The sequence below is a fragment of the Haliaeetus leucocephalus genome, unplaced genomic scaffold (assembly GCF_000737465.1).
Source record: "Haliaeetus leucocephalus isolate CR32 unplaced genomic scaffold, Haliaeetus_leucocephalus-4.0 Scaffold1000, whole genome shotgun sequence".
NCBI lineage: Eukaryota > Metazoa > Chordata > Aves > Accipitriformes > Accipitridae > Haliaeetus > Haliaeetus leucocephalus.
In genome coordinates this window covers 1,208,875-1,223,212 of record NW_010973436.1, presented here as the reverse complement: position 1 = coordinate 1,223,212, position 14,338 = coordinate 1,208,875, and the positions used below count along the sequence as shown (strand labels likewise).

Here is a 14,338-nt window from a genome sequence, read left to right as displayed (position 1 = left end):
TCACCCCCATCCACAGCTATGCCATTGCCCTAAGTCCCAGCAAAGTGGCAAAAAAGAGGATCCAGATGATTTTTCCTCTGCCCTGGCCACAGCCAGGAGTCTTCCAGGAGATGCAGAGGTGCCTGTCCCCAGCTCCGATAAGCTTTCAAACTAAGCAGGGACACCTATAAACGGATTAGAAAGTGAAGGGGAGGTGCCTGATCTTCAATCAAAGGACGGATGATAACACACAGCCCTGGGAGTCCTTGGGAGCCCTGCGGGAAGCCCAGCAGCCTGGGAAGTGGCTAATTTGTGTTAAAACCAAACCACCCAAAGTGTGACTGGCTGGGCTCAGCCCCAAGCCCTGAGGCAGAAGGGAGCAGGGTGGACAGATGCTATTTTCACCGTTGGAGCAGGGAGGGAGACCCAGAGCACCATGCAAGGTATTGGAACAGGGCATTGTGGCTCAGGGTTCAGATATTCAGTCAGAACCAGGCATGTTTGGGGTTCAGGGTCTTCCCCCGTGGCTGCATCAATGGGGAAGTCACAGGGAAGAGCTGGAGGGAGGCCAGAAACCAGCTACACGGAGATGGCTGGGAAAGCAAGGAGAGGTTTAGGAAGGACAGGGGGAGAAGACTCATAGCATGAAAAAACTGAAATGCAGAAGTCCTCAGCCCAGAACCATCTTCTGCCTTTCCCTGTGCCATCCGCAGCACAGACAAGGATGCAGCGAGACTGCACCAAAGCGAACAAAATTCCCCCATTTGTGGCAGGAGCATGGCCGCTGCTCCAATGCACCCAAGCATTGGGAACAAACTGGCTCCAGCTGCAGGATTAATGAGATTTTAAAGCCCCTAATTGGAGTGATTGCTCCTGATGGGCCAGGCGTGCAATGGAGGGTGATGTGGGAAGGATGCCCACGCCGGGAAATCAGTACTGCTGACTCAGCACGAGAGGGATGGAGCCCCATCCATCTGTCTGTCCGTGCTGGGAGTTGGCAGACCCATCACCCTGGTTTCTCCTTGCTCTCCCAGGAGTGGTGCAGAATTAAGAGAAAGCCCTAAGTTACAGTCGAGGGGATAAACACAACCCCAGCAGTGTGCAGCATGGGATTACAAAGATTAAATCCTGTCGGGTAAACCCACGGCTTCGACCATCACCCACCCTCGGTACTGAGCAGTACGGTGGCACATCCTGGACCTATCAGCTACAGCACCGTGACTCTGCAGGGACCATCCATGGAGAATTGGTGTCATCCCTTCTCAACATGTGGTCACAATGTGTATTTCCACCCAGGATTGCTCAGGGAGGAGCACTGTGCAGCCGAGCAAGCAGAAATCCAACACCTCAGCTCCAACGGTTCAGCACTGAGCTGCCAGATCCCTCCATCCTTCCCCAAAATCTTGAGACAATTTAAAGGTCTTACCCAGTGGGTGCCTTCCCCCCACCTGGAGCTGCTGAGATTCCTATTTTCACACTACTTTTTGCAAGTGTTAACTCCAGATATATTTTTAAGTTAAACAGGAGAAATTTGGGATGAATGTTTGATGCCAGGACCCTCCCCATTTCCCGGGGGACCTCCAGGGAGCTCAGGGATTCTTAGGGGATCTGCCCACCCCAAAAAGCCCAGTTCTCAGCTCCCCAGGCACCCCCAAGAGGCAGCAAAGGTGCAGCAGAGTGGGGCCTGGAAGGAAGAACTGCAGGAGGTTTCCACGGCTATTGGTAGCCCTCAGTACAGTAGCCCATGTGAAATTTGGGAGCCTGTTCTCCCCCTGACACAGCTGGGGACAGGGACTCCTGCCAAGCCCCCAAGCCCTGACAGGACAGGGAGCAGTGCCATCCCATGCAGGACCCTGCACTGAACACATCTGGATACACCTGGAGCCCTGCATGTCACATCCCTGGGTGGCACCTACACCCAGAGGAGCAGGGGGGGAGCCGAGCTGGCAGATGGGAGCTGGCAGCCATGCCAGGGCCCCAGGGGGGCTGCTGAGAGCACCCGGACCCTGGTCAGGGCTTGGTCCTTGGTCACATACCTCCTGCACAAGCACGGAGGGCAGAGGGATTGGAGCTGAGAGCTTTCAGCCTGATTAAGTCGCATTCAGCACTCCCACATGAATAAATAAATCATGTAAGAAGCATTAAGGCAGCTTAGTCTCCCTGGGAAATAGTCCTGGAGTTCTGCCTTTTGGGGGCTGAGGGATGCCCCCATGGATTAGGCAGGAGGCATGGCTTGGCCACATGGCAACCAAGCCCCACACAGGCAAGGGGGAACAGGAGCTACAGGCAGGAGCATCCCTGCCTGCCCCATGCAGGGATTTGCCCCAGACAATCACATCCCCTGCCTGCCCCATGCATGGGTCTACGCCAGACACACATTCCCTGCCTGCCCATTGATGGCTCTGCCGGCACTCTGGATTCCATGCCGACACAGCAGCATCCAGCTGTCACTGTGCTCTCAAAGGATGCAAAGTGCCATGTCCTCCGCCATCATCCACCCCAACCTCCCCAGGCAGCATGTCCTCTGCATAGCCAGAGCTTGGCTCTTCGGTGACACCAGAGAAGGGCTGTAAGCCTCATGGGTGGCCACTTGATGAGCCTGGGTGCCCAACCCTGCCCCCAAAAAAGGGTTTCTTCAAGCAATCCAGGTTGAATCCTGTCCCAATGGGGTCTGTCATGTTGCAGTAAGCTCCAGGGCAAAAGGGCTCACAGAGAAGGAGAAAAAGGATGGGACAGGCCCGTGGAATGCCCCCATGCAGTGCCCTGGGGAAAAGACCCGCCGCGTCCTGCTTACCTGGTACATGCGCATGCTGGGATTAATCCCATTGGGCAGGTGAGTGCCTTTAGGTTTGCTCCCCGCGTTCATGTTGAGCCCTCATCTCCCAGGAGGGCAGCCGGTGCAGCCCTGGCGAGCGGCACAGTGGGCACTGGGGGCCGCCGTGCCAGGGCACAGAGCCCCCCTGCCCATGCAGGGACAGGCAGGGCAGTGGGAGGCAGTGGGAGTTCAGGCAAATTCCCCATCTGCCGCCCACCCTAATCACATCCCTTGCTGCGGTGCAGGGAGCCGGAGGCAGCTCTGGCTGGAGCAGGGCACCCAGCGGGCTCGGGGGTGCAGCACTGCCACCGAGTCCCTTTGCGCTGACCCAGTTTGCTCCGTCTGCACGCCGCCCGTGCCGAGGCACCGAGGACCCTTTATTGGAGCAGGAGTGGAGACTAAATCCGCACGGTCCCTTAATCCGAGGCGGCTGCGGCGGGGAGGGCAGTGTGTGTTCAGGGTGACCTGGCTTGCTCTCTCCAGCACGCGCTGACAGGGGAGCCAGGAGCAGAGGGGATGTGAGCCCAAGGCACATGAGAGGTGGTAGCAGCCCTGCCTGCACCCAACACTTGGGTACATCTCAGCACATCTCTGAGGAGTAGGAACAACTCATCCACGGGGACCCCAGGAGCTCCTGGGGAAGCACTGTTGGGTTTTTGCTTTCAGCAGCCTGGCCAGAGGCAGGACCAGCCCAGCTCCGTGCATGGAGACACAGGCTGCCTTCCTCCAGAGCTGCTTTCCCCTGTCCAGAGTGGAGAAGGGATGCTGAGAGCTAGCCAGCCACCAGCCCAAGCTCTGTCCTGGCTTGTGCCACCAGTTTTGATCCATTAGTCATTTCCCATCTCCCCAGGGTGTCCCAAACCCCAGCACCCAGGCAAGGAGGGTCTGAGGTCTTGGCACTGGCACAGTCAGAATGGATATAAACATTCAAAGCTTCCTGCTTCCCCTGGCTGCTGGGCTCCTCACCACATCACACCCACAATGGAGCAGTGAAAAAGCCCCCCAAATCCTGCTTCCCCCAAGTCTGGGCCCTGGGACACTGTGTGCTGCCCCACAAGACCCCGCAGAGAAGGTGGGCAGCTCAGATCCACCAGGCACAGCTCTGTGACACTAATCCACCTCATACTCTTCTGACATGAGCATCTTTGTTTGTGGAGGCCAAGCTCAAGTCCGGGTCTCTGGAGTACCTGGAGTGGGTCCTGCAGAGCCGGGAGCAAAGCAACACTAGAAACCCCAGCAGAGCCATGGCAAGCCCTTATTTCCCTATACCCTGGGCTGCTCGCTGAGCACAGACCTCTGGCAGCCTCCCTGCCCGCTGTCCGTCTGCTCCAGCTCAGGGAACAATGGGCCCATTGCGATGTCCCAATCCCCACTCTGTACCCAGCTCTGCCTCCGGTCTCCCCTCTCAGGACCAAGCTCGAGACAAAGAAAGTCCCATCACCCCACTGGGCTGATTGGCTGATGGAAAGAAGCCTTCCTGGCGAGGGAAGTGGCAGGGAGTGGTGGCTTTGCTCCAGCAGTGGGGAAGGAATGTGGTTAATGTCCCCACGTTTGGGGACTCTCTAACTGCCAGTGTGGACTCATGAAACCAAGGACCTCCTGACATCCTGATGAGCTGGCTGGAGGTAGCAAGCCAGATCCGCTACCCAAAATGTGCTGTCTGCTCCCCAAGCACTGTTACGCAATGGGCTGTCTCCAGTGGGCAAGCATGGGTTCTGCGTCTGCCTCACTGTTGCCCTGGGGTGTCCTTGGGAAGGTTTTGCCCCTTCTCCATACCCATTCCCCTGTGCAACAGCGGGGATTGCAGTCCCACATCTGCCTGCATGGACTCACAGACCAATGAGGGGTACAGAGGAGAAGGGGAGATGTCCAAGCTGGTTGTAGCTTGGCCTGGGAGAACCTATGGGTTTTACTATTGGCATGAAGTGCAACACACCCGGCAGCATCACCGTTACCACACCAGACTGATCTTCCTAAAGGCATGAGCTAAAAATCACATCCAAGCAGCTGATCATCCTTACATGACTCAATGAAGGCTCCTGCTCATTCCAGGGCCAGATCCTTACCTGCGGGAGCGCCGAGTTGAGTTGCCTCTGGAGCTGGTCACGCTCTCGTAGGGTCTCCTGCAAGCGGCTCTGGGTGACAGAGAGTGTCTCACGGGTCTCTCGCAGGGTGTCCAGCAGCTTGTCCCTCTCATCCAGCATGTTCACCATCAGCTGCTCGAAGTCGGCATCCGCCTCAGAGCCCTGGGGGGGACCCAGAGGGTCCCCCTCGCTGATGGTGGGCATCACCTCGCACATCATGGCGGGGTGTGACAGGTGGGTGTGGGTCTTGAAGGTGGCTGGTGAGGCAGGCAGTGGGTGCTGTTGAGCCGCAGGGCCCCGATTACATTGCTACAGGCTCCTATGGGTCAGGGGAGCCAGCATGGGAGGGGGCAATGGGGTGGTGAAGGTGGAGGGGATTCCGCATCCCTTCTTCTTGGGTGCTAAGCAGAAGCTGGCATCAGTCTGGTGGGGATGGAGGGACGTCCTTGGCACTGACAAGGCCCTTGCAGTCTCAAATCCCCCCGCTCGGCTGCTTGTCACTGCCAGGGTCCCTCGTGTCACCTCTCTGATGCCTTTCGGAGGGGGCTGCAGCATCAGTGAGCCATGGGGATGTTCAGAGGGGGACAAAGCGACCCTTGAGGACTTGTCCCAGTGGGGAGCCCAAGCTGGCAGCAGCACAGGGAGGGTCCGGGGGATATTTGGGCTGCCCAGGCATGCTGAGCAGGAGTCCAGTGATGATGGGCTGTTCTCCCCAAGGCTGGATGAGATGGTCACTGCTGATGTGGGAATGTGTCTCCGTTTGGCATCACAGCTCTTCAAACGCACTGTGGTGACCTACAGGAGAGGGGGACAGAGATGAGATCCCTCCTGCTGCTCCCAAAATGTCCAGGGCACCTGCCCAGCACTCTTTTCCCCCCATCAAACCCTGGAAGGCTGCAACAGGTGGGCTCAGCACCCACAAGAATGGGCTGTGTCAGGTTGTACCACCCTGCACACATATGCTTGCTACACTGTATCCAGTATGGTACCAAGCTGCAGGGAACAGTATCCCTGGGACCCAAAATCCTGGGCCAGGATCCCATCCCCTCCATAGAGTGTCTGGCTGCCAAGGGATCCCATGGCCCAAGTGTCCTCCAGCTGCAGAAACTCTCTGTTTGCAGAAACTCAGGTTCAAACCTGAGTTTGGCCCAAACCCAGCATGAAGTCACAGCAATAAATGAGTTGAATGACCAGATTAATGTTCAACTCCCTCTCTCTCTGTGGCACCAACAGGGACAGATGCAGTGGGACCAGTTGTTCAGTGATAACTGAACTTCAGCGCATCCTTTGTTGCTCAAACCTCTACCCAGGGGATGGAAGCAGCAGCACCCCCGAATTACTGCCCGAGCACAAGCACTGTTCCCCAGCCAGTGCCAGGGTTGAGAGGCTGGCGGGGAGAGGCAGAGCCACCAATTTGGGCAGCAGCCTGTATTTAGGCTGGATTAAAGCGTGGCTGAAACTGGGGACTCGGTTCTGGGGGTGATCCTGGTACCCGCAGCCTCGCCTTCACTTCTGCAGCCTAAAACCATCACAGACAAGGTGCCAAATGGGGACTTCTACTGACGCAGCCCTTTGGGTGAGCTTCAGCCCACTACAGCTGGATGAAGGTTCCCAGCAGCAAGGGTTGGTGTGCTGCTGTCATCCCAGCCACCCTGGGACCTGTCCACCCCTTATCACCGTCTTTGCCAGGCTTTGTCTGCAAGGGGACAAACCATGGGCAGGACTTGAGCTGAGCAACAAAACATGACATGGCAAGCACACGGCAAGGGCCACTGGTCTAATGCCGGTTATGGGGTAGTCCCCCTTAAGTTTTTCAATCTTTACAGCAGATATAATGCTCAAGGATAGGTGTGAATATCCTTATATCACTCTTTTCAAACCAACATACGCATAACAGACAAAAAGGACCTGCACGCAGTCATGGGCCAGATCAGCCTGTTCTGGCCCTTTGGACTAGAATAAAAGCTCATGTCTCAAACAGCTTGGCGGCACAGCAGGGCACTTCTCCCCCGTTCAAAGGCAGCGTGCGTAAGGAGATGCTTTTGTGCACACCCAGACGCACAGACACACACTGCCAGGGCCAGGGGAACCGTAGCTCTGTTCTTGGGATGACATTGGCTCATCAGCTGATGGGAAGTTTGACACAAAAAACCCTCTAAAAATAGAGAAGCTCTGGCAAAAGTACCAGCCCCACAATGTGCATCCAGCACGTTATACTGAAAGCTGGCTCCTGCACACTGGGGACATGGGACATGGTTGTCCCACAGGTGGCTGTCCAACCTCCTCCCCCTTTGCAGATTTAAGTCACATTCCTTAAGGGAGATAAAACCTGTTACGGGCATGCAATGCTGTCCTGAACCTTTGAGACTTGTTCAGGCTCCTTCCTGGCTGTTGGGACATGGATGACCGGGATAGCCGTGCACTGAGGACACCCCATCCCCACAGAATCCCTGCAAAAAGGAGGCTCATGGAGAAAACGGCATCGACCAAGGGACCATTCCAGCCCCCTGCTCTCCTTGGGTTGAGCTGGACACGAGCCTCATCCCCCTAATTAAGCAGGTAAAATGTTTTCCAGTCCTCCTTCCCCTAAGTAGCAGTCCCAGTGGTACCTACACACAAGCATGGCCATGCTGTCAGCCTTCCTGGAAGGCAGATGTCCCAGGCTCTAGGGAGACTTTGGGCCAAGAAGAGTAGAAATCAGCCTTACCCCAGGGCTAAGCCCTGCTACTTTGGATGCAAAACCCAAATGAGGTGACTTTCATGCACCATTTCACTGCTGTACCTCTGCTTGTGGGTTGAGCAGAAAGCCAGAGAGCCCCCTCCCCCTCCCCCCCCAAGCACAACATGAATGGCAAAATTAGTGATGTGGCCATGTCCCCACCCCAGCTGCTGGCAAGGGATTGAATGAATTAGCAGGTGAATTAAGACATATCAATCAAGGAGGCAAGAGCCCTGCAGGCACTCAGTGAGGGGAAATGCTGCAGGGAATGGCCAAGACATAAATCTGACGGGAAGGATGATGGGATGGAAATTTATCCCAGCTGCAAAGGAGAGACTTGCTTACCATGAAGAGAATCTGCAGACGCCAGTCCCAGCCGGGCTGTGGCAGCTCCTCACACACCGTGGACATAATCCAAGGGGCCAGACCCACACAGTCCAGGAGAAGGCACAGATTTACCCCATGCATCACCCAAGGGCTAATTTTCTTTTTGCTTCCCCCATGGTTGAGCTCATGCACAGGTGGTTGGAGGGTTTGGGTAAGCCCATGTGCTACTTTGCTTCACTGCAACCTGCTCCTGTACATAGTTTTATCCTGTTATATCTGCTGTGCTTGTGAAGGGAGACTGGGGGTGATAAGCACAGCCCAACACCTCAGCCTGGGGAGGGTGATAACAGTATCACAGGGACCTTGCATGGCACCGATGCTGGTCCAGGATGGACTCATCCCATCTCACTGGTCCCCAAAAGCATCTGTGCTCTGTCCTCCTGAGCATGCTCAGCAAAGATGTGATACAGCATAATACTGTCCGCCTAGGACAAGGCAATGCTTAGTGACTCAAAGCTCCTCCATGCCCCATGTCTTCGCTGGAGGATGGTCACATTCTGCCCTTGCATCCTGGGCTACCAGGCGTGGGTGCTATGGAGGATACACACTGTGGCATAAGGCAAGGAGAGCTGCTACAATCCTCTGCAGCTGGAGAAGCACTACAAGCAGGGATGAGACTTCCTACCACCACAGAGAGCAGCCAAAGCCCCCTTTGTCCTGGCCTGAAGCCCCCAGGCAGGTGGTGGGCAGCCAGCCCAGGGCTTTCAGGGCTCTCCACCCTCCCCGTGACACTGCTGCACCATGAGCATCCCTCTGCCAGTGGGTCCCCGCTGGGTAAATCCAGGCTGATGCTCTGCCACCTCTGAGCATGGCTCTGGAAACAATTCAGCCACTTGTGCCCATCTCCTGGCTGAAACCACAGTAGACCCCAACAGTGGGAAACTCCCTGCACTGCAGAGGCACTGTCCATATCCATAACTGCTACAGACAGACCCTGAGCTGCTTCTAGCATCCCTATCGCAGAGCTGTCCCGCCAACAACCACTGGGCAACTCTCCTACCCCATGGACTTGGGAGTGATTATTTCTGGATTCAACCACAACAGCTTTCACTGCAAAACCAGAGCAACAGCAAAACCACAAGCACCAGGAGTTGCCCAGCTAATGGGAAGGACCATCATCTGGGGTCAGGGCAGTTGCAAAGGTTTTATTTGTGATAAATTCCAAGTGAGGAAGCCAGGACCAGGCTGGGTTTGATACCTGCTGTCTTCAAGACTTTTGGAGCGGGAAGTGTGTTCGGTGAGCAAGAGGCACGGGTGAGCATGCAGGGGTGTGTGCACACGCAGGGACATGCACATATGCAGCAACATCCACGCATGCAGGGACATGCACACAAGTAGGAATGTGCATGTGTCCGGGGACGTGCAGGAACATGTGTGCAGGAAGGTCCTGCCTAGGGTCAGCTCCCCTCGACACGAGCATCCCCTCATTTCTCTACCAAAGAACAAAACCTTGAGATTTTCTCCATTCTCCAAAAGCAACAGAAAATCACCCATTCCCATGCACCTCTTCCCCCAGGAGCCCAGCTGGCAGTTGCATACAGAAGATGCTGTCCCGGCATAGCAAAGCTCAGCATTTCTTAGGCAGACCTGCATATCCAACCAGTCACTTTTAAGAACCTTGGGGATGTCAGTGTGGATGACAGCCCAAACACATCACACACTTTGCCGGTGACTTTAGCAGCAGCAAGGGCAGTCTGAAAGCAGGCCTTTGGCACTGAATGTCTGAGCTTGCTCACAATTAGCAGCAAAACGCTGCCTGTGAATCTCCACCTTTCAACTGTATCTGGTAAAACTATGTAAACGCTGCTGCCTGGGTTTAGAGGGCCTTAACTGATGGGATAATCATTGGGTAGAGGAGTGAGGATGCAAGGAGACAGCTGGTGAGCTGAGAAAACAGACACTGCGCAGCTCTAGCCCTTTGCTGGGTATTTTTAGTCCCGCGGGGCTGCCAGGCACAGACTTGCTGGAAGCAGGTTTGTTGCCAGTGAAAACGTGCTTGCTTTACTATCCCTGCCCCCCCCCCCCCCCCCAAAAAAAAAAAGATGCTTTCCCCACTCTTTGGGATGGAAAACAGCACAGGCACGCGCTGCCTGCTTGGAGATGCCGGTTTGCAATGATGATGCCCAGACATGGAGCAGCTGATGGAGAGCAGAGGGGGGTTTTTTGCCCTTGAGCTGATTATTTGCTTGGCACGACTCTGTAGTGAGCCAAGCTGCCTGCAGGATGCTCGATCCCAGGGAGCACCCTGGCTTTCCTTTTTCCACCAGGGCAAGAAGGACACCCAGCATTTATCCACACACAAAACTGCCTGTGCACCAAGGCAGAGACAGGCTTGCTTTTTTTCTCTGAACAGCTTCACTCTCATCTCAGACCTGACAAGAGAAAGAAAAAAACCTCTATGGCTCTGTCAGCAAGATCATCCCCCCAGCAGGCAGCTGGCAAAGAGGGTTTAACGCACACCTCGGAGGCAACAAGCTCGCAGAGATTGATCATCCCATAAAAACGTCAGTTTGATCTTTTCCGCTCCTAGAAAATCCTCATCAGCCGCCCAACCTGGCCTCAAAAGAGCAGAGCAGTCAGGGCGGCAGAGCCCACACCAGTACTCGTTGCTTCCAGCTCACTGGCATGAGGACGGCTTCCCCTCTGCCAAACTGGCCAAAGATGGGATTCCAGCATCCCGTGCTGACCCCCTCCCAGCCAGACCCAGGAGGAAGAAGGAGGGTGATGCCCTTTTGCTATTGTTTTTTCCTTGCAGGACTTCTTTTTTCACCTTTTCCTTGTGATGCTGCATTAAACGTGATTACATGGACAGGCTCTAAAAGTGTCCTATCTTCACATTTCCAGCAAGCTCGTCCCAATCACTGTTCCCGCAGATGGAGTCATGTACCACCATAAGTGCTTCCCACTCTCGTTGACATCAGACACCACTTTGGAGCAGCCAGGACATGTTGAGCCACCGATCCTCCTGGTCTGCCCTGAGGAAGGTCAGTCCTGACCCACCAAGCCATGGAATGGCTTGTGGATGGCAGAGCAGGAACATCCTCAACATCTCCACCAACCCACGGAGCCCGCTTTCCATTTTACCCTTGGTGGGAGATACGGTAATTAGAGGCTGAGAAAATGGAGATTATTCCTGCATACAAGACAAAGAGGATGCTGAAGTGCCCTGGCTCAACAGTGGTGTCCTGGTTTCAGCTGGGATAGAGTTAACTGTCTTCCTAGTAGCTGGTACAGTGCTATGTTTTGAGTTCAGTATGTGAAGAATGTTGATAACACTGATGTTTTCAGTTGTTGCTTAGTAGTGTTTAGACTATAGTCAAGGATTTCTCAGCTTCTCATGCCCAGCCAGGGCACCTGACCCAAACTGGCCAACAGTGTATTCCATACCATGTGACGTCCCATCTAGTTTAGGAACTGGGAAGTGGGGGGCAGGGATTTGGGGCTCGGGGACTGGCTGGGGGTCGGTCGGCGGGTGGTGAGCAACTGCCCTGCGCATCATTTGTACATTTCAATCCTTTTATTACTACTGTTGTCATTTTTTTAGTGTTATCATTATCATTATTAGTTTCTTCTTTTCTGTTCTATTAAACCATTCTTATCTCAACCCAGGAGTTTTACTTCTTTTCCTGATTTTCTCCCCCATCCCACTGGATGGGGGGGGAGTGAGTGAGCGGCTGCGTGGTGCTTAGTTGCTGGCTGGGGTTAAACCACGACAAGTGGAAATTGCCGTTTTAAGCGCAAAGACTAGAAATGGAAATCTTCACCCATGGCAAGTCTTGGAGATGCCTTTGCCACATCCTCATGTGGGCCACAGGCTGAGATTCCACCTCCAAGGCATTTCTGCCCTGAGATTGCAGGAGAGCTGCTACTTGTGCCATGGTGTCCAGATGGGGCTTGTCTGCATTGGAGATGGCCAGCTGAGCTCCACATGTGCCAGGAGCTCCTTGTCAGGGCCCCTCTCCATCCTTCCTTTCCTCCCTCTATCTCTGTGCTTAGGCATAGATCCCTACCTATATACTCCACAGGTTTCTTACAGTTTTACAAGCCTGGACCGGAGCAGCCCCTTCTGCAAGCTCAAGCACCCTGGCTTCTCCATCCTGGGTGATCCACAGGGAAAAGCTGCCTTTCAATAAGAAAACTAATTGGCAGATACAGCCTCATCCCAGCATCTCCCCTGAGTCCTTACATTTACTCCTGGGATGCACTGTGGTCTCTGGGGACCTCCAGTCCCTGAGAAGGACAAGGAAGATCCAATTTACCATGGGGCCCATATGGTGATGGTGCCTCCACATTCCTTAATGCAGCCCCGCCAACGGCAGGGTACCGCGCAGATGGTACCCGGCTGATGCCAGGGACAGTCCGTGGCCAGGACGCCCAGGGATAATAAGGGAAATGAGGCATTCTGGCTAGAAATAAGGTGCCAGTTTTTAGCTGCAAAGGATTAGATTCACATACTAAAGGGTGAGATGAGTTCACAGAGGGAGAGTCACCACTGTGGAGATCTGCACTATGGATGTGATCAAAACCTGAGAAAAGATGTAGCGGTGCCTCTTCTCCCATCCAGGCCCAGGAAGTCACCTAGGGTCCCCACACCTGCAGCAACATGTCCTTCGCTCCCCAGGGGAGAGATGCAACCCTGGCAAGACAGGAGATGTGGGCAGTGTCTCCAGGTTTTGGACCTGTCTCAGAGGTGGCAGGGAAGCAGCGGATGCCCCTAAGACATGGGGACAGAGGACACTACAAGCAATAAAAGACAGCTATTCCTGATATCTTACCTTAATGGGCACGCTTCTGCCCCAAAGGCTTGCTCCAAACCCAAAAAGCAGTTCCCATCCTCAGCCCTTGCTCGCTGCAGGCCACTGCCAGAGGAGAAACCAGGAGGAAAAATGTCCAGATCCGGCTGTTTCTTTGCAGGGAGAAGTAAGTGTTAGTATTCAACTGATATTTATAGTTCCCAGTGGGAGGGGAGGCATTACACACAACTTCCAGTGGGTATTTTCAGAAAGCCACCTGCTCCTCACCATTGTGCAGAAACACAATTGTTCCGCAACAAAAAGCTCGTCAGATGATGAGCTGAAATCTCTGCTGGGTCCTCTGGTGTGGATATGGGGTGCACAGTGCGGAGGATGGTGAACACCCCTAACAGAGGATGGCACCGAAACCTGGTCTTGTACGCCAATTTACAGGACTGTGTCACCCCTTGGAGAGTGTTGTATTTGTCGTGTTATGGTTCCTGACTCAGTTTCCCTGTTTCCAAAATGGGCTATGTGTCCTCAACGGACCCCAGAGAAAGGCATAATCTCAGTTTATTGCAAGGAGGGATCTGGCACAGGAAGGGACTGTGAGGTAAAGACATACCAGCACGCAAACCTCCTGCCTTTGCACTTTGGGGTGAGATGACAGACAGGAATGAGCCTTGGAGGGCCTCCAAACTGGATGATCCCTCTGACAAGAGGGATCCCAAAGCCTGGCCAAGAGACTCAGCAAGCCCAGGCTCACCTTCAAACTTCATCCCTGGGTTTGCAACAGCCAAAAACACAACTGAGGGGAGAGAGGATGACAGGTCTGAAGCTGCTGCTAAACTTGTGAGGATCCATTCCAGTGTAGCCAGGAGCTCACGTGGGGCCCAGCAAGCGTGCTGGTGAAGCAAAGGAATATGGTCACTGTAACAAGCCCATGAGCTGGATTTCACCCTGCTGCAGACCTGCCCCAGCAGGCAGAAGGGATTACCCCAAATAATTAGAAACCAAATCCCCCAAAACCTGTCACAACAATCCCACTCCAGTCACCTGCACTGATAAAGCTTTGTAGCGGATTTCCACAAAAATCCAGCAGCATCACTGAAACGATGGGACTGCAGGCAATGCCAGAGAAATACGAATTCCTTCAATGGGTGAGTGGTTGGGAAACCACTTTGTGCCGTGAGCCGGACTCCCTGGAAGGGAGGAGAAGGATGTGCTTGATGCATGATACCGAGCTCACATCCCTCTTCCAGGATGTGGTCTGCACTCAGACCCGTCCACAGAGACAAGGAGGGGTATTAACAGCAACCGACCCGATGCAAAAAAGCCACAATGCTGGTTACAATAATTTCCTTTTTCAATAGCTTATCCACTCACTGCTCCTGTGTGTGCACGTGGCTGTTTCATTCTTTTTTTCTACAACTTTGCAACCAAACCCTATGTCCTTTGCTCTGTTAGGACAAAGCCTTTGACTTCTGCTTCTTTCAAGGTTAGTTTAAACAAGCAGCAGAGGGAAATGCAATCGCCATGGCTCTTCTAGAAACAGCACATCAAGGTGAATCAGCCCCTAGATGAATCTGCAAGTGAAGGTGAGCACTGGGATCCCAGCAAT

At 54.2% G+C, this 14,338-nt stretch overlaps 1 protein-coding gene across 1 annotated transcript in view; it reads right to left on the bottom strand.

The window, feature by feature from the left end:
• PPFIA4 (protein tyrosine phosphatase, receptor type, f polypeptide (PTPRF), interacting protein (liprin), alpha 4) overlaps positions 1-5,097 on the bottom strand; it is a 30,963-nt gene extending 25,866 nt beyond the window's left edge. The window contains exon 1 of the mRNA XM_010584552.1: positions 4,861-5,097. Coding sequence (XP_010582854.1) covers positions 4,861-5,097 — 237 coding nt within the window. The remainder of the gene's footprint in view (positions 1-4,860) is intronic.
• Positions 5,098-14,338: the final 9,241 nt, after the last annotated feature.